Source organism: Geotrypetes seraphini, chromosome 3, assembly GCF_902459505.1.
Source record: "Geotrypetes seraphini chromosome 3, aGeoSer1.1, whole genome shotgun sequence".
Classification (NCBI taxonomy): Eukaryota; Metazoa; Chordata; class Amphibia; order Gymnophiona; family Dermophiidae; genus Geotrypetes; species Geotrypetes seraphini.
In genome coordinates this window covers 218,731,590-218,757,411 of record NC_047086.1, presented here as the reverse complement: position 1 = coordinate 218,757,411, position 25,822 = coordinate 218,731,590, and the positions used below count along the sequence as shown (strand labels likewise).

The 25,822-nt window shown below is 46.8% G+C and overlaps 1 protein-coding gene across 5 annotated transcripts in view; it reads left to right on the top strand.

The window, feature by feature from the left end:
* Nucleotides 1–22,651, top strand: part of TROAP (trophinin associated protein) — a 142,222-nt gene extending 119,571 nt beyond the window's left edge. For 4 of the 5 annotated variants that reach the window (XM_033937858.1, XM_033937857.1, XM_033937856.1 and 1 more), the window contains exons 15-17: nucleotides 19,071–19,548; nucleotides 19,820–20,037; nucleotides 20,248–22,651. In XM_033937858.1, coding sequence (XP_033793749.1) covers nucleotides 19,071–19,548; nucleotides 19,820–20,037; nucleotides 20,248–20,280 — 729 coding nt within the window. In that variant the 3' untranslated portion in view covers nucleotides 20,281–22,651. Of the gene's footprint in view, nucleotides 1–18,020; nucleotides 18,052–19,070; nucleotides 19,549–19,819; nucleotides 20,038–20,247 lie in introns of those variants that run through there. The other variant, XM_033937860.1, reaches the window with a different exon arrangement.
* Nucleotides 22,652–25,822: the final 3,171 nt, after the last annotated feature.

Below are 25,822 nucleotides of genomic sequence, written 5' to 3'. Positions count from 1 at the left end.
GTTCCAGAGAAATGAGCCCTGCTTCCCTGCAACATCACCCCCCCCCCAAAAAAAAATAAAACAACCCAACAAACAAACAAAAAAACCCCCAATGCATTTCTGTGAGGGAAGGCATTTCAGCTTTTGTGGCGTACAAACTTTCACTCAGTTAGCAGTTAGGCAGTTTAAAGTAGTATTCCCTTTCTTGTAGTCTTCCAACCCCAGATGGTACATAACTTCCCTGTTTTTCCTCCTCCCCCCAACACTAAGGTATTAACTGCTCCAACACACACATGCGCATATGCAAAAGAATTCCATGAGCCATACTTTACATGCTTCACTTGTTTGTTTTTTCTCCAGGGAAGCAGTGACTAGTCACTCTACTCCATCCCCTTTTGCCAACGGTAGTATTTGTTTTCATGTAAACAAGATCACTGCCAGCTTTCCACAGGCAAGAGCTGCTGGATACATGAAAGAAGCATTTTTTTTTTTTTTTTTTTAAATGTGCACCAAGTCCTGTTCAGATATTTAAAGATCACTAATTTTCAGGAAGATTGATAAGGCTGTTCACACATTGGGGGTATGAAGTATGTGCCTGTACAGTGGATCAAGGAGGCAATAGCTTCTGCATATATCCAAAAAGTGTCATTATAGAAATTATACATGTCGGTCATTGGCATGGTTTAGGTGGGAGGGGAGGGATTAATTCTGAAATAGATATTAATAGAATATTAAGTGTGGTATTGAAGTAAAAAATGTTGTATTTATTGTTACACTTATTGTAAGATTTGAAAATCATAAAGAATTGCAAAAAGGGTGACAGATTTCAGAGGGGTTGCAAGCCCACTCCACCAGACCATATGTTGTGAGCACATTGGGCAATTCTGGCAGTTGACATTTGCAAGGCATGTCTGCATTTTCTTCTTGAAGCGTTATAGACTTGACTGTGCAGGAGCTCAGAACGGTTTACCATGAATTTATTCAGGCACTCAAGCATTTTTCCCTGCCCCACTTTCTCAAGTAGTTCAGGAGCTTTGCTATATCCCAGTCATCTAGACTGGTCTGGTAAGGACATACATGAAGGTAAAAACAGTCGGTGGCACAGTTTGATTTGCATGTTTAGGCTAACCAACTCTTGGGGTTGGTTTGTTTTATACTGCCTTGTTACACTGTTTAGAAGCTCGTTACTTGTGTTAGGTTTATATTGGCTAAGGCAGTGGTAGGCAAACTCATTAGTCAAAAGAGCCAAAGATCAGCAGTACAACGATTTAAGATTTCTTTTGAGAGCCATACCCCGCACCCGCTTGCACTACGACAGCTATGTCAACACGACTAAACCCCGCTTGCCCGCACGTAGTCGAAATCGGTTTGTGGCAGAGCCTAGAGAATGACACAGGGAAAAAATTTGTCTTGGTCCCCATCCCCGCAAGCCATCTGATCCCCTCCACACAAGCCTCAAATAGTTTTATACTAAATTTATTATATTAAAGTATAAAAAGAAACAATATTCTGTACAATTGTCAATTTATAAATCAGCGTCTTCTCCCTACTCTCTCTTCCCCATTTCCCTTCAGTGTCCTCAGCCCACTCTCTCTCCATTTCCCTTCAGCACACGCATATAAAAACAAGCAAGCAATTTTATATCATTTTCATTCTATTCATGCATAGAAATTAAAGTCTAAATAATGCCAGTCACATAACAAAACATGATTTTACAAAAATAATTCCCTGCACAGTCAAGCCTGCAAGGATTACTAGATGTCTTTCAGCAGCTCCTTTCCCTCCCCCCTTACCTTCGTGGCCAAGTCAAAATGATCTACCAACAATAAAATTTTTAAAATGGCATAAAATGTAGGGCATGAAATCATAAAATGTAGGGTTCCCTGAATGGAAAAATCTTAAAACCCAATATAGTTTGGAATTTTTATGCTTTCAGGTGGACTTCTTGGGACACCAGGCCGCACAGTGGTATAAATTGATAAACGGATTTGTAAATAAAAAGCCTAAAAATGGACTTAGGGATATTTGGAGCATTGAGATTAAGCATCAAATTTCTGCATCTCAATGGCCACGAATTTGGTCTTGGAGAATGAAATGTACAGTGTACGCATCTATGAGACAAACCTGTTTTTTTCTTTTACATAGAGCATTTTGGACCCCAGTTAGATTACAGCTCTAAGTCTAATAGATGCTGGCAATGTAATTTTTGATATTGGAACACTAGATCATTTGTTATACAATTGTCCCTTTATCTTGACCTTTTGGAAATCAATTTGGACCCAAATAAATTGTTTATTGAAGAATCCTGTGACTTTATTGTATGATACGATTCTATATGGTATGTCAATGAGAACAAAGAGCCAAATTTCATCAAACAATAATAAGCTTTTATTGATTATGACAGGAGTCTCCATACAACATATCACAAGTAATTGGAAGAATTGCAGTAGACTCAATTACAGTTTTTGGTGGAATTCATTATGTCACATTTATAAAATGGAAAGAGCAATAGCCATACAAAAAGGAAATTATAAGAAATTTAATGAGATTTGGGGGCCATTGACAAATTATTGTAATGAATAGATAACCATTTTTCCATTATAAGTACAATGTAAATGAGGGGGAGGGAGGGATTTTAGAATTTTATTAGATGTTTAGATTAATAGGAAAGAAAATTGTATAGGATATATGTGACTGCATAGGTTATGGGAGGGAGGGGGTTAAATTTTATGATTTAATATTAAACATGATGGAGATTAAAGTGATGTATTTAATTTCAATTGTCATTTATTGAAACACTTGTTGTAAGATGTAAAAAATGAATAAAGATTAAAAAAAAATTTTTTTTAAACACAAAGCACATTGTACGCAGAGAAAATGTTAATTATCATTTATATTCCGCGGGTTTTCAAAGAGGTCAAGGCAGATGACTTTATGCAATGTCACCTCAGTAACAACTATATATCCCCTCCCTTTTTACTAAACCGCGATAGCTTTTTTTTTTGTTTGTTTTTTTTTAACGTTCTTTATTCATTTTCAAATTAAACAAGTGCGCAAAAAAATATTTTATACAATTTATTTCACAATAGCACATTAATCTCTACCACATAATATTCTAGTGATATAATAACCCCCCCCCCCAATCACCCACCCTTTATCACCTTTTCAGTAAGATAGCGGTTTTTAGTGAAGGGAGCTGCGCTGAATGCCCTGCGTTGTTCTCGATGTTCATAGGCTACCTGCACTAAAAACCGCTATTGCGGTTTAGTAAAAGGGGGCCATAGTGCAAAATATAGACAGCAGGTATAAATTCTCAAAACGGGCACATTTTGATAACTAAATTGAAAATAAAATAATTTTTCCTACCTTTGTTGTCTGGTAATTGTATCAGTCTCTGATTGCACTTTATTCTTCTGACTGTGCATCCAATATTTCTTTCCTTCTTTCAGCCTCCTGTATGCTTCCTCTCCTCCAGACCTCATTCCCTCCCCCAACTTTTTCTTTCTTTCACCCTGACCCCTTCTTTCTTTCTCTCTCCATGCCCCCTTTCTTTCTGTATGTCTCTCTCTCTCTCTCCCCATGCCCCCTTTCTGTCTGTCTCCCTGTCTTTGTCTCCCCTTCTTTCTTTCTATCTTCCTGCCCCTCCCTTTCTTTTTTTCTCCATGCCTTCCCCCAAGCCGCTGCCATCGGGGAACAGGCCACTGCCGAGTTCTGAGCTCTCCCTGCTTCCCTTCCCCATAAAGAGGATGCTGAAGCGCCGGGCCGACCATCCTTCCCCACCCGATGTCAATTCTAACGTTGGAGAGGAAGTTCCGGGCCAGCCAGGCAGCGATTGGCTGGCCTAGAACTTCCTCTCAGACATCGGAATTGATGTCGGGTGGTGAAGGTTGGTCGGCCTGGTGCTTCAGCGCCCTCTTTACGGGGAAGGGAAGCAGGTTGGACCCCCTGCTCTAGACGAGCCACGAGCTGCACTCAAGTAGCTAAAGAGCTGTATGCGGCTCTTGAGCCGCGGTTTGCCGACCACTGGGCTAAGGAGTTCTTCTACCAGCTTTATAGGGGAGGATTTATCGTGGCCTAATGCCTCCTACCACATCAATTTACCTCATGGGGAAAAAGTTGGTCAGTTGCCCTTACTTTTAATATCTAGGTGTCATTTTTGATGCAACTTTAGATTTGATCAGCAGGTGACCAATATTAACCCTTTATTTGCATTGTCGCTCAGAAGCAAAAGCAACATGTCTTCTATGGCTCTTATGGGAGGTCTGCATCTCCAAATGCCTGTTACTTAGCACCGGTGCTCTTGTTCAACATCAAGTTACATAAAGTGGCCATTTCACCATCTGCTAGTTAAAGGGTTAAGCGGGGCTTCATGTTTTTGGGAATGCTGAAAGCTGTGAAGGGTTCTTTGAATAGAGCATATTTTCTAATGTTGGTTCATTCTTTGTCAAAACTTGATTATGCAAATTCATTGCTGATCGGTCTTGCCAAAAGTAATATGAAGAAGCTGCAAATGCTTCAAAATGTAGAGGGTTTTGGGGTTTGTTTTTTTTTTGTTTTTTTTAATTCTTTATTCATTTTTAGAACATCAATTGTGCACAAAAGAAGATGCATTTACATAAATTATTATCATTACAGCACAATATACTTAATAGAATAAAAACAAGACTTATTTTCTCCCACCCACTTTCCAATTTACAAACACCTCATAAAAATACTTGTAATCAACCCTTCTATATTTCTTAACAAATGCCAAAACATATCTCCCTCCCCGGATGTTCATGTTTCCCTCAGTTTATACAATAACCCTTATGAATGGCCATAAACTTTTCCATTTTAAAGATATAACATAGGGATTCCCACCAGAATGAATAATTTTATCTATCCCAATTTTTCAAGTTCTTTAAAATAAGCTGCATGGTAACTCCCGTCATTATAAACAAAAGTACAAACAAAATGTAGCGATTTAAGATGATCACTGGTAATAGTAGTTATCCCAGGACAAGCAGGCAGCATATTCTCACATGTGGGTGACGTCATCTACGGAGCCCCAGCGCGGACAGCTTTTCAAGCAAACTTGATTGAAGTTTCAAGTTTGCTACACTGCACCACGCATGTGCATGCCTTCTCGCCCACTAGAGGGCGCATCCCACCTCGTGGTCCTCAGTTCAGTTTTTTCCGCGGAGCCAGAAGCCCTGTGGAAATTGAGCTCCTATTTTTCGGCCTTCTGACACAGTGTCTGGGTTATTTAGCTCGGTCGCTGTGCTTTAATTCTTCTTTTTTAGTTATTGGCTGTCGTTTTTCGTCAAAAAAAAAAAAAGTTTTATTTCTTCCGTTCGGCTCCGGGGGCTCCCGAGAGCCGTGGCCGCGGAGCGTCGTTCGTTCCCGGCCCCTTTTCAGTTTCATGTCCCGTCCCTTGACGGGCTTTAAGAAATGCACCCGGTGTGAGCGGTTACTATCCATCACTGACCCCCACCGGTGGTGCTTGCTCTGCCTTGGACCCGAGCATCCGACTAATTCCTGCGATCGGTGTTCCACTTTTCAGGCCAGAGCGCTCCGTCGACGTCGCGCCAGGATGGCGGAGCTTTTCGCAGTTGACTCCGCGCCCGGGAAGGCCTCGGCTTCGGCCCCGGCGCCTTCGGCTTCGCCGCGTCCCTCGACCTCGAAGCCGACGTCTGCGACCAAACCTGCCTCGGGTAAGTCCTCTTTTCCATCTCCAGGGTCGTCGAAGAAGCCATCCTCGAGTTCCTCTGCGGCGGGTGGGTCGGCCTCGGCCCCGCCCAGGACTCCGGCCACTAATGCCCCGAGGGAATACTCGAGACCGAGGTCGCCCTCCAGGGAGCATCCCCCGGCCTCGGACCTGCCTACCATGGTCGGGATTCCGTCGTTCCAGGACCTGCTCCGAGCATTGATTTCCTCGGAGCTGTCTGGCGCCCTCGAACAACTGCAGCGGGCTGCGACCTCGACTGCTTTGGCCTCGGGGGCACCGACCTCGGCGACCTCGGTCCCGACTCCCTCGGTTTCGGCTACCGGGGCACCACCGACCTCGGCCTCGACCTTGCCCTCGACCTCGGCCTCGGGGGCCCCACCTGAGAGCAGCGTACGGCCCCGGGACAAGGTACGCAGAGTGAGACGGATTTCCTCCTCCTCCTCCTCGAGGTCCTCCCGGGGTTCTTCGCCCTCGGGCCGGCCTCGGGCGAGGTGTCGCCCGAGGAAGCCGAAGCGTTCGCGAGGCTCTCCTCGGCGGCGTGGTCGCTCCTCGCCGCTCGGGGACGAGGCCTTGCGGGTTTCGGAGCTTCGTCTCGATAACCCGAGGCTGCTCCGTTCCCCTGCGAGAGGGGGTTCTCGTGACTCCTCGCCGAGGAAAAGGGGGCGTGCCTCGGTCCCTCGGACGCCTGGGACTTCTCCCAGGGGTTCTTCGAGGCGGAGACGTTCCCCGACCCCCTCGAGGCCATTGGATCTGGCCTCATGTGGCTCGGGGTCCAGTAGGGAACCACGATATTCTCACGAGGCTTCCCCCTTCTGTTCGGCGGAGAGGTCGAGAACTCCCTCGCCGCCTGCCAGACCGTCCTCCTTCTCCAGCTTTGTGCAGGACATGGCGCGTGCCTTGGGTCTGGACCTCATGGCTGGATCTCAGTATACTAAAGAGTTCCTCGAGGAGCAGGACCTCCCCACTCCACCAAGGGAATCCCCTCGGCTGCCCTTGAATAAGGTCCTTCATCAGACCTTACTTAAGAACCTGGCTTCACCTCTTACAGTCACTGCGGTCCCGTCCAAGATGGAGTCCAAATATAGGACGATTCCACCCAAGGGTTTTGAGAAGGCTCAACTCTCCCACCAGTCCCTACTGGTCGAGTCTGCGCTCAAAAAGACGCAACCCTCCCGAGTTTCTGCGGCAGTCCCGCCCGGCAGGGAGGGTCGGACCCTTGACAAATTTGGTCGTTGCCTCTATGCGAATTCCTTCATGGCAACCAGGGTCTTAAATTATGCCTTTACCTTTTCATCCTATCTGCGTGGCATGGTAAAGGATCTGCCCCAATATCGTGAAGCCTTGCCGGATTCCCGCAAGGAAGGGTTCGACAGGTTTATGTCCAACCTGTCTCAATTACGTTTGTACCTTTTTCATGCGGTGTACGATACGTTTGAGCTGGTATCGAGGGTGTCGGCTTTTGCGGTAGCTATGCGCCGGTTGGCGTGGCTACGCACCCTCGATATGGACCCAAACCTGCAAGAACGCCTTGCGGACTTACCTTGCGTGGGGTCCGAATTATTTGATGAATCCCTGGAGGCGGCGACCAAACGGCTCTTGGAACAGGAGCGCTCGTTGGCCTCCTTGGTCCGACCGAAACCTCGAGCCACGCCGCAGAAACCCTTCCGGCCTCCCCCGAGGCGGTACCCTCAAAAGTCGACCCCGGCTTTTTCTAGGCCACCGCCTCGGCGCCCCCCTCGACAGGGCAGATGGGGACAAACCAAAACTCCAGCGCAGGGTCCTGCCAAGCCAGCGCCGTCCTTTTGACGGGCTAGGTGGATGGGGCCGGCCCCCCTCCGCGATCGCGCCGGACCCCCTTCCCATAGGGGGTCGACTCTGGTCCTTTTACGCGGCTTGGACCGAGATAACATCCGACGCTTGGGTGCTCCGGACCGTCTCCGAGGGCTATTCTCTCAACTGTGCTGCCGGAACAGTCCCCGGGGGCTTGCCCATACAATCGGACCCAGCTCCCCATCCTCATGGCTGAGGCCAGGGCCTTGTTGAAGCTTCGGGCGGTGGAACCTGTACCCCCCGACCAGCAGGGGTGGGGGTTTTATTCCCGTTACTTTTTGGTCCCAAAAAAGACCGGGGACTTGCGTCCCATTCTAGACCTCAGGAAGCTCAACAAGTTCCTGGTCCGGGAGAAGTTCCGGATGTTGTCACTTCCGGTATTATATCCTCTTTTGGAGGAAGGGGACTGGATGTGCTCCCTGGACCTGAAGGAAGCGTACACCCATGTTCCGGTGCATCCTGCCTTCCGCAAATTCTTACGGTTCCAGGTGGGCGAGCTCCACCTGCAGTACAGGGTCCTCCCCTTCGGCCTGGCTTCGTCCCCTCGAGTATTCACGAAGTGTATGGTGGTAGTCGCTGCAGCCCTGAGGTCTCGGGGGCTTCAGGTCTTCCCTTACCTGGACGATTGGCTGATCAAGGCCCCGACCAGGGAGGGGGTTATCTCAGCGACCCAACAGTCTATCGCCTTCCTTCAGCGACTAGGGTCCGAAGTGAATTTTCCCAAGTCACAGTTGTGCCCGGCCCAATCACTTCAGTTCATAGGCGCAGTGCTGGACACTGTTCGCCTCCGTTCATTCCTCCCTCCTCCTCGGTTGGAGGCTTTGGTTCGGTTGGGCCGTCTGATCTCTCGGCTTCCTGTGGTGTCAGCTCAGCGCATGATGATGCTTCTGGGCCACATGGCGTCTACGGTCCACGTCACTCCATTCGCCAGACTGCACCTGAGAATTCCTCAATGGACTCTGGCCTCTCAGTGGCGCCAGGAGTGCGATCCTGTCTCTCGTTGCATAGCAGTGACTCCTTCTTTGAGACGTTCGCTCCGTTGGTGGACCGACTCTTCGAATCTTTCCGGAGGTTTGCTCTTTCTCATCCCTCCTCATCGCAAAGTTCTGACCACGGACTCCTCGGAGTACGCGTGGGGGGCCCACATCGACGGTCTGCGGACCCAGGGACTGTGGTCGGCGGAGGATCGCCGCTGTCACATCAATGTGTTGGAGCTTCGTGCCATTTTTCTGGCGACTCGAGCGTTCTGCCACCTACTCCGAGATCAAGTAGTCCTAGTGCGAACGGACAACCAGGTGGCCATGTATTATGTCAACAAGCAAGGTGGGACAGGCTCTTGGTCCCTTTGCCGGGAAGCTCTGCGCCTTTGGGAATGGGCGATCTCCCAGAACATCTTCCTACAGGCTGTCTATATCCAGGGAGAACGGAACTGCTTGGCAGACAAACTCAGTCGGCTTCTCCAGCCGCACGAGTGGTCACTCAACTCCAGAGTCCTACGCGACGTCTTCGACCGCTGGGGGACTCCGCAGGTGGATCTGTTTGCCTCCCCGGAGACTCGCAAACTTCCCCTGCATTGTTCTCGAATGTACTCCCTGGACCGTCTAGAAGCGGATGCCTTTCTTCTCGACTGGGGAGGGAGGTTCCTTTACGCGTTTCCTCCTTTTCCCCTGATCTTGAGGATGTTGGTTCGTCTCAAATCATCCAGAGCCACTATGATTCTCATTGCGCCTTGGTGGCCTCGTCAACACTGGTTCTCCCTGCTTCTTCAACTCAGTGTCAGGGAGCCTCTGCTACTGCCTATGTTTCCCTCTCTGCTATCTCAGAGTCGGGGTTCGCTGTTGCATCCCAATCTTCAGTCCTTACACCTGACCGCTTGGTTCCTTTCCCCTTGACTTCGGTCCAGGTTTCTCAGTCGGTGAGGGAAGTTTTGGAAGCCTCGTGCAAGGTCTCGACCAGGCTTTGTTATTCCCAGAAATGGACCAGGTTTTCCTCCTGGTGCTCCTCGCGTCATCTGGACCCGGATTCGGTCCCGGTGTCTTCGGTACTGGACTACTTGTTACATCTGTCTAATTCCGGCCTGAAGACGACATCTATTCGGGTGCATCTCAGTGCCATTTCTGCTTTCCATCGTCACTTGGACGGATGTTCTCTTTCGCTTCATCCTCTGGTGACACGTTTCATGAAGGGTCTAATCAATGTTTGTCCCCCTCTGAAGCCTCCTCCCGTAGTTTGGGATTTGAATGTTGTCTTAGCTCAACTGATGAAACCTCCCTTTGAGCCTATCGACAAGTCTCTCCTGAAATTTCTTACTTGGAAAGTGGTATTTCTGATTGCCCTCACATCTGCTCGACGGATTAGTGAGCTGCAAGCTTTGGTTGCGGACCCGCCTTTCACTGTGTTTCATCATGACAAGGTGGTTATCCGCACCCATCCTAAATTTTTGCCTAAGGTTGTGTCTGATTTCCACCTCAATCAATCCATTGTCCTTCCTGTGTTCTTTCCTAAGCCCCACTCCCATCCTGGCGAGACGGCGCTCCACACGCTTGACTGTAAGAGGGCGTTGGCATTTTATCTCCAACGTACCAGGTCTCATCGGAAGGTTCCTCAATTATTTTTGTCCTTTGATCCTAATCGTTTAGGACACCCTGTTTCCAAGCGCACCTTGTCCAACTGGTTGGCTGCTTGTATTTCTTTTTGCTACGCTCAGGCTGGTCTTCCGCTCCCGGGTCGAGTCACGGGGCATAAGGTCCGGGCGATGGCAGCTTCGGTTGCTTTCCTCCGATCCACTCCTATGGAGGACATATGCAAAGCTGCCACTTGGTCTTCGGTTCATACGTTCACCTCCCACTACTGTCTGGACACTTTGTCCAGAAGCGACGGCCGGTTTGGCCAGTCGGTGTTACGTAATCTGTTTTCCTAAATTGCCATCCTCCCACCTGCCCTTTTTTGGTTGGCTTGGAGGTCACCCACATGTGAGAATATGCTGCCTGCTTGTCCTGGGATAAAGCACAGTTACTTACCGTAACAGGTGTTATCCAGGGACAGCAGGCAGATATTCTCACAACCCGCCCGCCTCCCCGGGGATGGCTTCTTTGCTAGTGATGGAACTGAGGACCACGAGGTGGGATGCGCCCTCTAGTGGGCGAGAAGGCATGCACATGCGTGGTGCAGTGTAGCAAACTTGAAACTTCAATCAAATTTGCTTGAAAAGCTGTCCGCGCTGGGGCTCCGTAGATGACGTCACCCACATGTGAGAATATCTGCCTGCTGTCCCTGGATAACACCTGTTACGGTAAGTAACTGTGCTTTTTGATCATGCTACTACGCTTTTGATGCGTAATCATTGGTGTATTATCGTGTCTGTGTTAAGATTGTTTTGACAGTTTTGGGGGTTTTTTGTAAGTTTTTTACAATCTGGAATTCCAATTACATTGTCTAGACTTTTTTTTAAAGATTTACAATCCAGAAAGGTTCCTACATTCTAGCCAGAGATATTTGTTAGTGGTTCCAGGATTACATGAAGCTAGATTAGATTGCACCAGAAAAGGGGCATTCTTTAGCATCCCTACGCTATTGTGGAATTCCCTTCCACAGATGCTAAAGAAGAGGCATCATTGCCAAGATTTAAAAGGGGTTTAAAAACTCATTTATTCCAGCAGGCTTTTGGTTGCACTTTAACAGATAATTAATGTGGTCATTGGATTTTTCAAAAGATATTAGAATGTTTGTGTGTGTATTTGGTACTTTGAGCTGTCTTTGAGGTAGTTTTAGGATTGGACTTTTACTTGAATTTATGGAGTTACTTTCTCTAATTTTTTTAAATTGTTATGAAAACCTCTTTACTGTATTGTAAGATATACGGTATATGAAATAATAAAGTAAACTGTAACCACTGCTTCTTTAGCACTCTCCAGAGGTTAATCTTTACGAGTGGGTAACCTCTCGTAGAGGTTAATCTTTACGAGTGGGTATATATATCCCAATCATGACCAGTAGGTGGAGGCTGAAAACAAAACTGTGGAATAGTACATAAGAGATACCTTCCCCTATTCCTATCAGTCTTCTTTCAGTCTGCAGCAGGTGTTGAGTGAGCTGTACCCATCTCCCTTAGGGCTGTTGGAATTTGTTTAGGGGTTTCTAGTCCCTGTTTTTGGCTGGATTGAGCTTGGGGGTCTGTCTGACCTCGGGGGAGTGATACCCGGTGGTCTCGAGCGGGGTCCCTCCCCCATTTCCTTCACCTTCCCACATTTTTTTTAGAGTTGCCTCAGCAGTAAGCCTTGCCCCCTAAATCAAGCAAGGCATATTGCTTTGAGAGCCTGTGGAGTCTGTTCTGAGATTTTAAAAAAAAAAAAAAAAATCATGAGGTAGTGCCGGTCTGAAGGGCTGCTTCCCTTTAACTTTAATATATTTTTGTACTAACCAGCACTTTTTTTCTAGCTAGATCACGTATGAAGCCCTTCTCAGGGGGAGTGGGGTACAATTTGGTCCAGACGCGAGGCACTCGCGGCCGGCCTGAAATCTGTGTTTGGGCCGGTGCGGTGCACCACCTCCAGGACCCACTGATCGGACAGGATCTCGGCCCACTTGGGGAAAGGTCACGCAGCTGGGCACCCACCAGAACCAAAGGGAGCACTGGAAATGAGTCACTGTGCAGGACAGGCAGCGGGGGAACCAGTGGAGGGATTCCCAGCCTCCCGACGGGCCTCCAAAAGGACTGCATGCACTAATAAAACTGACCCCAGGAAAACCCGGAAGCCTGGAATGTAGCAGTCCCATGCCCAGGGCGATACTTATGGAACTCCCGCAGATGCCCATGGGCAGTGCCACCCTGAGACGCTGGGCGGGCACAGTCCTCAGGAAGGAAGGGCACCTTAGAGTCTGGCAGAGTCTGAACCAACTTATCTAAGTCCTCTCCAAACAAAAAAGACCCCCGAAAGAGAAATATGGTAAGCTGAGTTTTGGATGTGGCATCCGCTGACCAAGTGCGAAGCCACAAGGTACATCGCGCGGCTATTTCAAAAGCCGGAGACTTAGCCGACGTCCACACCAAGTCATAGACAGAATCTGAGAGGAACGAGGCAGCCATCTCAATCTTTGCCACCTCCTGTTCCACCAAGGATCAGTCAAACTCACGATCTAGGACACGCTCAGTCCACCGAAACGGCGTGAGCCACCAGCCCTCCACAAATACCCACCTGGACCCCCAAGGCAAAGACTTCAAAATTCTGCTTAAGAATGGTCTTCAACTTACGCTCCTCAATCCCGTAAGGCAAAATTGCTCTCAACAGGTATGGTATGCCACTTAGAAATTGCTAAGACCACCGTGTACACCACTGGCGACTTTAAATTAGCCCTATGCCCCTCTGGGATGGGATACCAACAAGCCATGGCATGCACAAACCAAAACAGCGCCTCCGGCGTTTTCCACTGCGCCAATACAATATCCCGAAAATCCTGATGCAGAGGAAAAGAGCGGGAAACAGTACAGATCCCCCTTAGAAGAGGGTCCCCCACACACAGGGTCTCCGGTGGCGCTTCCTCAAAATGCAGCACCGAGACCTGCTTAAACAGGTCTAGGAGCTCATCTCTATGAAAAAGGCGCACCACAGATGCTTCGTCGCCAGAAGGCGGGAAACCCAATGCCCGCCGCCAACGGCTGTCCCCTCGGGAGGATCCTGGAATTCCTAAAAAGGGTCCAAGTCCTCATCCAGGCCAACACGCTCCTCTGACCACCAATCCGTAACCCAAGGCACCCACAGGCGCTTGGACGAGGGAGGAGGAAGAGGGGATGCCAAAGGAGAAGAGGGAGGCAAAGCCACAAGGGGTGCAGAGGGAAACCCCCCCTCCTCGAAACCCCCGGGCGTATGTGGAACCCCCAGCTGCCTGAAAATAGGCTCTGCGCAAAAAAAAAATAAAATAAAGTAAATCAAGGGAAACCCCCCCCCCTCAGGGGACCCAGCTGAAACCTGCCCCTGTGTTTCCAATACAGGGGGAAGGTCACCTGAGGTTGCAGACAAAATGGAGCGGCCAAACAGAGAAAATGGCGAAGTTCCCAGCAAAAAACAACCCCTCCTGGGCCTGTAGTGGCTGGGACTTTTCAGGCGGCTGGAAGCCTGAACAGTCCCAACCCCTAAAGCAGGCAAGCCGGCATCAGCTGTTTATAAAAAAAAAACCAACAAAACAAACAGCTGAAAGGTAATCTTTTGTACCCTGACCGTCGGTGGTCAAGGGAATCCCTCCGTGGGTGGTGAAAGAAGAACGGGCCTCCCCACCGCTCCCTACCGACTCGCAAAGCACTATCGGCAGGGAGCTCTGGGCGCCTGCAGCCGCTGCGATGGAAACACTGCAGTCTGTCATTGTGGCAGTTCATCCGGGGGAATTCATGACTTTTTTGGCAGAGACCTACTTGCATGTTCCCATTCGGGCCTCCCATCAGTGCTTCCTTCGCTTTGCGATCTTGGGTCAGCACTTTCTGTTCTGTCAGCTTCCCTTTGGTCATGGCTCGCTGGACATTCACCATGGTTATGGTGATCGTCGCGGCAGCCTTGCGGTCAGAGGGCATTCTGGTGCATCCCTACCTGGATGACTGGTTGATTCAGGCGTAGTCGTTGCAGGAGAGCACCCGAGTTACGGCTTGGGGTGGTGGAGTTTGTCCAGTCACTGGGCTGGGTGGTCAACTTTTCCCCAGAGTTGGTTGGTCCCATCTCAGCATCTGGAGTACCTTGGGATTCTGTTAGACACCTCCTTGGGGAAGGTCTTCTTTCCAGAGGCCCGGGTAAGCAAATTGCAATCTTAGTTTTGCCTCCTTATGGTGTCCCGGTGTCCTCGGGCGCAAGATTTCCTCCAAGTCTTGGAGTCAATGGCAGCTTCCCTAGATGTAGTGATGTGGGCACAGGCCCACAGGCGTCCTCTTCAGTTTGCTCTGCTCTGGAGGTAGTCGCCCCAGAGGTACAGTTTGGTTCTCCTTGTTCCTCTGCGAGGCTTGGCGCACTGCAGTCTTCGTTGGTGGCTCAAGACCTCTCATCTTGTTCAGGGGGCAAGTCTGGATCAACCACAGTGGACAGTGTTTCTCACAGATGCCAGTCTCCTCGGTTGGGGAACTCAGTGTCTAGGTCACTGAGCTCAGGGCATCCTGGTTGATCAATGTGTTGGAGACCAGAGCCCTCCATCTGGTGCTGTTAGCCTTCCGCTCCTTGTCAGGCAAGTCAGTCAGAGTGCTGTCAGACAATGACACGGCGGTGGTTTACGTCAATCGGCAGGGAGGCACCAAGAGCACTCGGGTAGCGCGGGAGGCAGCTCTGCTCATGCTCTGGGCAGAGTTGCATCTTCAGGACATCTCGGCCTCCCACATAGCCGGAGTGGAGAATGTTCAAGCGGACTTCCTCGGTCATCACACACTAGATCCCGGAGAGTGGTGTCTCAGCCCCGTGGCCTTTCAGTTGATAGTTCAGTCTTGGGACCTGCCCCTGATGGCCACAAGTGGCAACGCCAAATGCTCCGTTTCTTCAGTCGTCGCACAGACGGTCAGGCTAAGGGTCTGGATGCTCTGGTTCAACCATGGCCAACGGTGGAGTTGTTGTATGTGTTCCCTCTGTGGCCATTAGTTGTTAGAGTTCTCCGCATCATTTGCCATCCAGGTCTAGTTCTGGTGGCTCTGGATTGACCTCGACAACCGTGGTACGCGGATCTGGTGAGGCATCTGGTGGCGGATCCTCTGCTTCTCTTGGATGACGTGACGTAGGGTCCCATTCCAATGTTTGATCCAGGTCCCTTCTGTTTTACAGCTTGGCTCTTGAATGGGGTCGCCTAGGTAAGAAGGGGTATTCCGTTAAAGTAGTCTCTACTCTCTTGGGGTCCCGGAGGCTGTCTACTCTCGGGTTTATGTGGTATTTGAGGAGTGCTGTCATGCGCGTAGAGTGGTCTCTTTTCATGCTTCCCTGTCTACCATCCTAGAGTTCTTGCAGGATGGCCTGGGCAGGGGACTGGCTTGGTCTTCTCTACGGGTTCAGCTTGCGGCCTTGTCAGCCTTTCGTGGGTTGTTGTAAGGTCAGCGTTTGACTGCCATTCCTGATGTGATTCGCTTCTTGCGGGTGGCCAAATTGTTCCAGCCTCCCGATCGACCCTCTATTCCATCTTGGGATCTGAATCTGGTTCTTTCAGTGCTAGTGTGCCCTCCCTTTGCACCGTTGGGCGCCTGCTCTTTGAAGGACCTAACTCTTAAAGCGGTTTTCGTGGTGGCCATTTCTTCTGCTAGACGTGTTTTCTGAGCTGCAGGCTTTCTCTTGTAGGGCTCCCTTCTTGGAGTGTTCTAGGGAACGGGTTGTCTTGCGGCCTGTTCTTCCTTTCTGCCAAAGGTAGTTTCTCCTTTTCCTGTCAATAAGGCAGTGGTCCTCTCGATGTTTGGTCGTCGGAAGGGCTTTTCTGAGCAGAAGCAGTTGCGCAAATTAGATATCGGTCGGGTTAAGACTTTACGTTATGTTAGTAATTTATCGCCAGACCCAATTTCCAAATCATTAAATCAATCCATTTGGGTAAACTCCAAGATCAAAATTGGCGGGTTTAAAATCATTTGGAAGCATTGGATTATTGCAGGTATACGAACTTTAAATGATGCGATTATAAATGGATCATTGCTTAGTTTTTCACAATTGCAACATAAATTTGGTTTTTGTTTTGTTTTTTTGTTTTTAATTCTTTATTCATTTTAAAACTTTCATCAAGTGTACAAAAATTTATAATAAATAAAATAAATCTAAGCACTTGTGCATCTTATCATTATATCTTATAATTATAAATATAACCCTCCCCCTCCCACCCTCGAATCCCTCTATTTATTATATTTTCATATAATGGAAACCCACCCCCCACCCAACCAAAGCCAAATTTCAGCGAATAATAATAAACTTCTATTAATATTAACAGGGGTTGCCATTCAGCAAATTACAGGAAATTGGAAAGATTATACTAAACTAAATTATACTTTCTGGTGGAATTCAGTATGCCATATTTATAAAATGGAAAGGGTGCTTGCTATGCAACAAGGTAATTATAATACGTTTAAAAAGATTTTGGGGCCATTGATTATTTATTCTAATGATCAGACATCTTAAACACCTCAGTATTGGTTAAGATAAAGGGGAGTGGGAATATGAATGACAATAATTGATAATTGTTAATTATTAATATATGGGTGGGAGGGAAGGGATTCTTTTATATTTATATATTTGGAGGATTACAAATAAGATTGTCAAGTGATTAATTAATATATTTCTGAGTGATTATTGTACACTTGTTGTAATTTCTGAAAATGAATAAAGATTTTTTTTTAAAAAAGATATCGGTCGGGTTCTTCGCTCTTATGTGCAGAGGACCCAGGAAATCGGATCATCTTTGTCCTTCTAGCGGGTCCTCGTAAGGGGGATGGCGCATCTAGGGCTTCTATTGCGCGCTGGATTAAGGAAACTATTGCTTCCACCTATCTTCTGAGGCAGAAGCCTGTTCTGGAATTTCTCAAGGCTCATTCCACTCGGGGGTCAGGCGGCTTCTTGGGCTGAGTCTTTGCTTGTGCCTCCAGTGGACATTTGTAAAGCTATGGTTTGGCCTTCCTTGCATTCCTTTGCCGGACACTTCCGGGTAGACGTTCAGGCATGTCGTGACACAGTGTTTGGTGAACGTGTTCTGGTGTTGGCTCTTCGGGGGTCCCACCCTTGATGGGGACTGCTTTGGTAAGTCCCACTCGTAAAGATTAACCTCTACCGGTCTGGAGAGTGCTAAAGAAGGAGAAATTAGGTTCTTACCTGCTAATTTACTTTCTTTTAGCTTCTTTAGACTGGTAGAGGTTCCCACCCTATCTGCTGTTGTGGCTGTTGTGCGGGCAGTGTTTGTTTTTTGCTACGGTTCCAGTATTTTTCTAGGGCTGGGGAGAATTGAAGCACAGCGGCTGTACCTCGGCTGGCTTAGCTGGCGAGCTGTGGGGCCATTTTCTTTCTGGTATCTCTTCTCTGCATTTTCTAACAGTATTTGGGTATGTTAGTTATTACTTCTGTTTGGAGTATTGTTTATTTATGTTTCCAGTTCTTTGTGCTGCTTGGCTATTCAGCAGACTGATAGGAATAGGGCAGGGATCTCAAAGTCCCTCCTTGAGGGCCGCAATCCAGTCAGGTTTTCAGGATTTCCCCAATGAATATGCATTGAAAGCAGTACATGCACATAGATCTCATGCATATTCATTGGGGAAATCTTGAAAACCCGACTGGATTGTGGCCCTCAAGGAGGGACTTTGAGATCCCTGAAATAGGGGAAGGTATCTTATGTACTATTCCACAGTTCTGTTTTCAGTCTCCACCAGCTGGTCATGATTGGGATATATACCCACACGTAAAGATTAACCTCTACCGGTCTGGAGAAGCTAAAAGAAAGTAAATTAGCAGGTAAGAACTTAATTTGTCTTTTTTTTTTGTTGTTGTCTTTTTTTTTTTCCCCTCTATCCTTCTCTGCTGGCAAGAGTACAAAGCACATTTATTTGGATTTGTCTGGTAAGACTCATGATAATAGAAAGATAATTTTACATTTACTGTATGTACTCGAATATAAGTTGATCTGAGTATAAGATAAGGTACCTTCCCCCCCCCCAAAAAAAAAAATAAAATAAAAGGAGGAAAAAAGGTTGACTAATATAAAACAGGGGGGAGGGGTTTGATATTCATGTGCCCTGTCCCCCTCACTCCCTCCCTTGCCAGGTGCTGCACTGTGCCCTGTCAAGCTATCCACCTTCTTCCTCCCTCCCTGCCAGGCTCTGCACTAAGCTCCACTCCCTGCCCTTTACCCTGTTCCCCTCTGCCAATTTCCTGCAGGCCTCCACCGTGCCTACCATATGACCTGGTGGGCCTGTCTCAGCTGACTTTGCCAATTTTATTTTATTTATTTTTTTAACCTCCCTCCCGCCTCCCCTCACGTACCTTTTTAAATCCTGTGAGAACTCGGGACAGCCATTCAGTGAGCAACTGAGCGCTGGGCAGGAGCGAGGAAAGTTCGCTCATGCCTGGTACACCGTTGGGCTGTGAGAACTTGAGGTGACCATTCGGGGAGGGGCTCATTGTGGGGCAGGAGCGTGGAAAGCTCACTCTTGCGTGGGACACCGATGGATCGCCAAGGATTCAAAAAGGCATACGGGGGGAGGCGGGAAGGAAGTAAAAAAAATATTTGCAGAGTCAGCTGGGACAGGAGAGGGTAAGGATCCCTCCTATCTCGGCCCACCCCACCAGGCCATATGGCAGGCCAAGCAGGGAGGCCTGCAACAAGTCCGGGAGATGGGCGGGTGGGCGTTGGCCTGAATATAAGCAGAGACCCCCATTTTTTGACCCAAAAATCTGTTTATATTTAGAGTATATATGGTACCTTTTTCTTTCCCTTTGCCATCCTAAGCTTCGAGGCTTAATTGGCAGCACCATCCTACTTAGACAGTCACCACTTAGATTGATATCCTATCCACAGATCCTGCAGATCTTATGAAATTTGCTCATAGAGTGACAGTGTGGTGGTCTTTGTTTTCCAGCGCATTGAGCTTTTGGCCAAACTCATCCTTCAGGAGATGAAAGGTATCTCGCATCCAGGAGCTGGTGCTAGCCAAGACCTGGATACCTTTATCAAAAGCATCAAGAACTCACCAGCTTCATCAGATACCTTGTCCAAGCAGAAAAGTGCTGTGGTAGACCATAAACAGTGCCCTGCATCTTCTCAACTGAATCAACCAATGGCAGAATCTGGACATGGAACTTGTATGGTACAGAACAGGGTTCCAAGTGGTGGTCTTGCAGCTGGACTATGGGACACTGGGGGCTCCAGCACAAAACAGAGTGGTATTCCCCCTTGTCGCCCTGTGCCAGCAGTAGCTTCTGACTCCTTTCTTGGTGTGGACAAAAATCTTGTGCACGCTTCTCGGAGACCTTTGTGTTCCAACTTCACTTCCCAATCCCAGGGGCCACTACTGGACCCAGGCCCTGTCCCCCAATCCCTTACGGCTATATCTATAGGTAGGATATGCATCTTTGTTTCATCTCTTAAGTTGTGGTCTACTCATGTTTCAGTAATTGAATGATAGCATACATGAGGGAGGAGATAAAAATAAAAAAAATAATGTTTTGTTTGTTTTTAGTGACGGGGGGTGGTCTCATGCTGGCTTTTCTTTGAGGCATACTAGGAGTTGTAGCTGCCCTCCCTGTTGCAGGCTTGTGTATCTTTTTGAGGCAAACAAGGTTCTCATACTGTGTTGGGTTTTTGGTTTTTTTTATTCTGGGAATGCAGACAGAGCTGTGCCTGGTCGCAGGTTTCCCACAACCTCTCAAGTGAAGCAGAGGATGTATCGGCTGGCTACTTCATCACGTTTTGTGGACTCCTGCTTGGATGATGAGTGTGCATTTTATACATCACGTGTCGCCAAACCACCACAGGACAACAGGCCAGACTCCCGGGCACACTGCTTAAACCCTATTGCCCAGACATTGGCCTTGCAAGAAGCTGTGGTAAGGATTACAATGCAGAGATGATAAATTCTGAGGTGTGTAGAGGGGGGAGGGATGTGATTTATAAGAAGTTCTGAAGGAAGGAATGGTTATTTTGGGAGTCTGATTTTTAATAGGGGAGGTGTTGGGAGTAAAGTAGATCTTGCTGGGGGAGAGGTTTGGGGAAAAATGATGATTTTGTTAAGATGAATTGATGAATTCTCTCCTCAGTGTTTTATCCCCATTACACACGGAGAAGTTTGATCTGGGCTTGCACAAGGATTCACAAGCAACTGTTCCTTACAGCACTGTTTTGCACAAGAGCTGGATTCCCTGCTACAGAGAAGCCAAATGCATAGAGACCTAGGACATTTGGCATTCCCATGCTTCTCTGTTCTCTGGATGTGAGGAAAGGCAACCTCACCAGGACTAGTCTCTGGCATTAAGCAACAGATGGCTCTGGACCTCTCACTGGATCATACTTTTTTTTACAGTGTTGCCAAAGACCAGTTGAATTTTAGGAGTTTGAGAGTTGGTGACATGACATCTATAGCATGTAGTGTTCTAGATATTTTCTTACTCTTAATGGATGCCCCTGTGCCCTGATCCAGAGGTCTGTGACTGAGGATTGTCCCTGTGATGCTGGAGGACAGGTGAAAATGGGAAAAATATTCAAATAGGTGTGAATGAATATTCATGGTGCCATAGTCAACACGATGGGTTCCAATTGAACTGGACTTCAAAAAAAGCCAGAGAATGGCTAGGCTCAAGTATTTCAAGCCCTCTGCCACACCTATGAGAAGCATAAGGGTTGTTTCTTTCTTGGGTGACAACTGATCTTCCACTGGTGTCTCTCTGCTGATGTGACTTTATCGGTACCTTTTTTTAAAAAAATTCTTTTGAGATGAATGAAATGGTCTGAGGACTTGATGAGGCTGAGATTGTCAACCCTGGTCCACAGGGAAAGTGCGCTCTTAAAGATAGGGTAAGTCAGGAGGGATTTCTTTGTAATTCCAAAACCATTCTTCCAGAGGGTTTTTATTGGAGCATTTCAAAGATCCTCCTCCATACTTGTGGAAGAACTTATTTCAACATTGGATTGTGTGTCAGCATAAGTGATAGTTCCAATAGAGCAACTTGTAATATGATAGAAAGCTATCACTTTACTTACTGGCTTGGTGAAGCAGTGTGCTGTATCCAAGTTTCCGTTATCTGTCTGAAGGGTTTTATTAGAATAGTGTGACCAATGGTAGACAGAAATGTTCAAGCCAAGGTCTAGCCCTGCCCTTCCTAAACTGATGTATCAGGCTTTTTCTCGTGTGTGTGAGAGAATATTTTTAGTTTGACGTTCTGAATGAAGTAGTATGGTTGATGTGTTAGAGGTCACTCAGATATGTAGAAATAAAGGTCAATGCGATAATAAGTAAGGATGCTAGTCTATATCTTTAATTGCCAAGGATTTTATTTCTTTATTTAAAAAAAAAAAAAAATCCTATCAATCAATTTTGTTATCTGAGTTCCTTGTACATTATAATGCTGCCTCCCTCCATATTTTTTGTTTGTTTGTTTTAGGGAGGAGGGAGGTCAGAAGGGAGGTATAGGTAGGCAGTACTTGGAACTAGTTGAGTGGTACCCAAAGCAAGCTGCATATCGGTATACGCTCTTCTCAGTCCCAGAAACCACAGGCCTTCAAAACTACGGCACCTGGGATAACATCCTGTTTGTCTCACACTAGGTGTGGCTGTGTTCAGAGGTGGTGCGCTATTAGGAGGTTAAATGGCTCAAAACTCATGATCAGGAACTCAAACAGCAGGGCTGCAGTTCCACAGTGTGGTCACCAGATGGCACTGGTAATCTACTAGTTCAGATGCTGTCTCTGCAAGGGAATAAAGGGGCAGTATGTTTTTATTTCTTTTGTTTAAGGAAATGGCTATTAAATAACAGAAGCCTTGCCAGCTCGGTCCAGCATGTCACATCCAGCACCTCTAAGGTGCTTTTCTTTCCACTCATGCACTTTCACTTCAGACAGCTGTATTTGTAATCTTGACCTCGAAGGTTTTGCTTGTACTTCCAGCGCAGTTAGAGCCAGGGCTGGGATCTGGTGCCATGCGTATTAATTTCATTTACAACTCCTCATGGATTTTCCCTATATTATATCCCTCTCACTCCTAATATGCATAGTATGGTCATTGCAGCAAGAGTCCTTAGCCAGGTACCACGGCTCCTTTCAAAACCTTGTAATCATGAGTTCTGAATCTGGCCACCAGGTTTCACTGACATAACTGAGTTCTAGATGTGCTTGGCTTGATGAATGGAATATGTGAGATGAGACTTGAACCCAGGTCCTAGTGAACTGCTAGCCTTGAACAGTTTGCATTGCTGACAGTGTAGCAGTGGATAAATGGGGCATACTTGGAAAACCTAACACTTACCATATACTGAATTTTATATACAGCTAACAGCGCCATTTTGTCAATTGCACTTTTTATAAGTTGTATTAAGTTATTATATGCTGTTTAAAACATTATCTGTGTAAAATAAAGATGGTTTTAATAGTGAACTTTTGGTTAGTGGGGGTGTTCTGCTTTTATTTTTGATTAAATATGTCTTCATTTAATAAAGAACCTGTTCCATCTTTTCTGTACCTCTATCGTCATTTCTGTACTCTCTCCCCTCCCTCTCAAAACTTCAACCTTCCTGTCCTAGCTTGTGTCCATCTGTTCACATTTTCATCTCCCTCTACCTCAATCTTTTGTAAGCTCTTGCATTTCCTTTTCCTGCTGCTTCTTTTAAACCTGAAAAGTTAGGTGAGCACAGGGAGAGGGTAGATTACAATGGCCATAATTGCATTTGACTGTTAAGTTGCTAGTATGGGAACATGGCAGGGATGTGCATATTGTCCCAGGACTGTACTTCCCTTGCCCCTTCCTCTTTTTTGTTTTTGTTTTAAGAGTAGGTAGAGCACAGCATAGACTGGGAGCAGGTTTATTGTATTTCTAGGTTTCCTGCCACTGCTAACTTCTCTCTGAATGATTGGGGGGGAGGGGGTTTGAAGAGACATACAGGCACAACCTTATTGGCATGCAATGCCAGTTTTCAGGCTTTGGGTAATTCAGTAGACTCAGGCCTAGATTCTCAAAATTCACCATGCATTTTATAATGGAAGCTAAACCAGTTCTAGCCAGTTTAGCATCCAAGTATTGTACCTGTTGATTCTCACAATGGCTCACCGTGGTCATTTCTGTGCTTCCTAGCAGCCTCTAATTGTACTATGCAAATGTAGTACAATGAGGTCATTAATCACAAACAATACAAATCACAATTAAAGGACAAGAGAAAAGCACACTCCACCAACCTGATAGGCACTGAAACCCAAGACACCAAAAAACTATTCCAAATTCTAAAAACCCTAACTGACACCAAACTTTACCTGACCACTAACAATACTACCCACCTAAGCCACTCTATTAGCAGAACACATCCAAAATAAAATTACTAATGCAAGAGCTTCCCTCAATGACACCTCTACCCATCCTAACGAATTCACAATTCTCCCCACAGATAGATTCTACTGCAGCAGACAGAATATGGTCTCAATTCTCCAACATTCAATGGCCCGAATTCAACAAATACTACAAAAAATACAGCCATGCATCCTGTGACCTCAACAACCGTCCACCATATCTCCTAAAAACATCCAGCACAAAATTCCGCGCTCTTCTTCTAAATTGGATACAAATCTCGCTAATAAACGGCCACTACCCAACCAACCTCAGCAAAATCATCATCACCCTGATCCTCAAAGACCCCAAAGGACCAATAGACCAAACAGCCAACTAGATAGATTGTGAGCCCGCCGGGACAGATAGGAAAAATTTTTGAGTACCTGATTGTAGACCTGCTTAGATAACCTTGATGGCCGGTATTTAAAAACCTAATAAACTTGAAACTTGAACCCATTGCTCTATTCCACTCTAAGTCAAAATAATAGAAGGACTAGTTGCCAAATTCCTCTCCAATTACCTAGAAAACCATAACATACTCCATCCCACACAATCCAGCTTCAGAAACAACTTCAGTACAGAAACACTACTAGGATCTCTCTTGGACACAGCCAGACAACATCTCAGCACAGGAAAAAAATGATGCTCATACAACTAGACCTGACCGCTGCATTCGACCTGGTGGACCATAACATACTACTACAAATCCTAGATACAATAGGTATCACAGATAAGGAATCCTTCAAACCATGTGTATACTTTAAGTCAAGAACCTATAGAGTAAAATCAGACAAAGAAAAATCTGAACCTGCGGAGTTCCCCAAGGATCCCCCTCTATCTCCGACTCTCTTCAATCTCTATACAGCCTCCCTCAGCTCTCACCTGGATAAACAAGGCATAACCTCCTACAGCTATACAGATGACATTACCATTCTCATACCCTTCGATCAACCAAAACTCTCCATGACAAACACAATATACCAAACACTAAAATCAGTAGCAACCTGGATGAAAGATCACAAACTGAAATTGAACCCAGATAAAACTAAATCCATCCTTCAGAAAACAACAAAATACCAACCATAACCAACAATGAAATCAACGCAATCAACTACCCCATACAAGCCACCCTAAAACTACCAAATCAATAAAACCAAATCAACCGCAAATCAATAAAACAATACAAAAATCTTTCTCAGTCATGAGAAACTTAAGACAAGTCTGGAAATTCTTCGAGAAAACACAATTCCAGCTCATAGTTCAGTCCCTAATACTAGGCCTACTTGACTACTGTAACATCCTCTATCTCCCTCGCCCTACAACCATAACAAAACTACAAACTATCCAAAACACAGCACTAAGACTCATCTACTCATTAAAGAAACATGACCACATTACAGAAGAGTGGGCCAAAAAGTGGCAAATGAGCTTCAACACAGGGAAATGCAAGGTCATGCATGTAGGGAAAAAGAACCCGATGTTCACTTACAAAATGGGGGGATCACCGCTAGGGGTGAGTAACCTTGAAAGAGACCTGGGAGTGATGGTAGACACATCATTGAAGGCGTCGGCGCAGTGCGCCACAGCCTCAAGGAAGGCAAACAGAATGTTGGGCATCATTAAGAAGGGTATCACGACCAGGACGAAGGAAGTCATCCTGCCACTGTATCGTGCAATGGTGCGCCCGTACCTGGAGTACTGTGTCCAGTACTGGTCGCCGTACCTCAAGAAGGACATGACGGTACTTGAGAGAGTCCAGAAAAGAGCAACTAATCTAATAAAGGGTATGGAAGACCTCTCATATACTGACAGACTGAAGAAGCTGGGGCTTTTCTCCCTGGAAAAGCGGAGACTTAGAGGAGACATGATAGAAACCTTCAAGATCATGAAGGGCATAGAAAGAGTAGACAGGGACAGATTTTTCAAATTACGGGGAACCACAAGTATAAGGGGGCACTCAGAGAAATTGAAAGGGGAAAGATTTAGAACAAACGCCAGGAAGTTCTTTTTCACTCAGAGGGTGGTGGATACATGGAATGCGCTATCGGAGGATGTGATAAGCAGGAGCACGCTACAGGGCTTCAAAGAGGGTCTGGACAGGTACCTGGAGGACAAAGGGATTGAGGGGTACAGATAGGAGTAGAGGTAGGTAATAGGGATAGGACTAGAGGCAGTTACAAAATTAGTCAGGGACACTGTTCAGGCAATTAGGCCTGATGGGCCGCCGCGAGAGCGGACTGCTGGGCAGGATGGACCTCTGGTCTGACTCAGCGGAGGCAACTTCTTATGTTCTTATGGCCTCC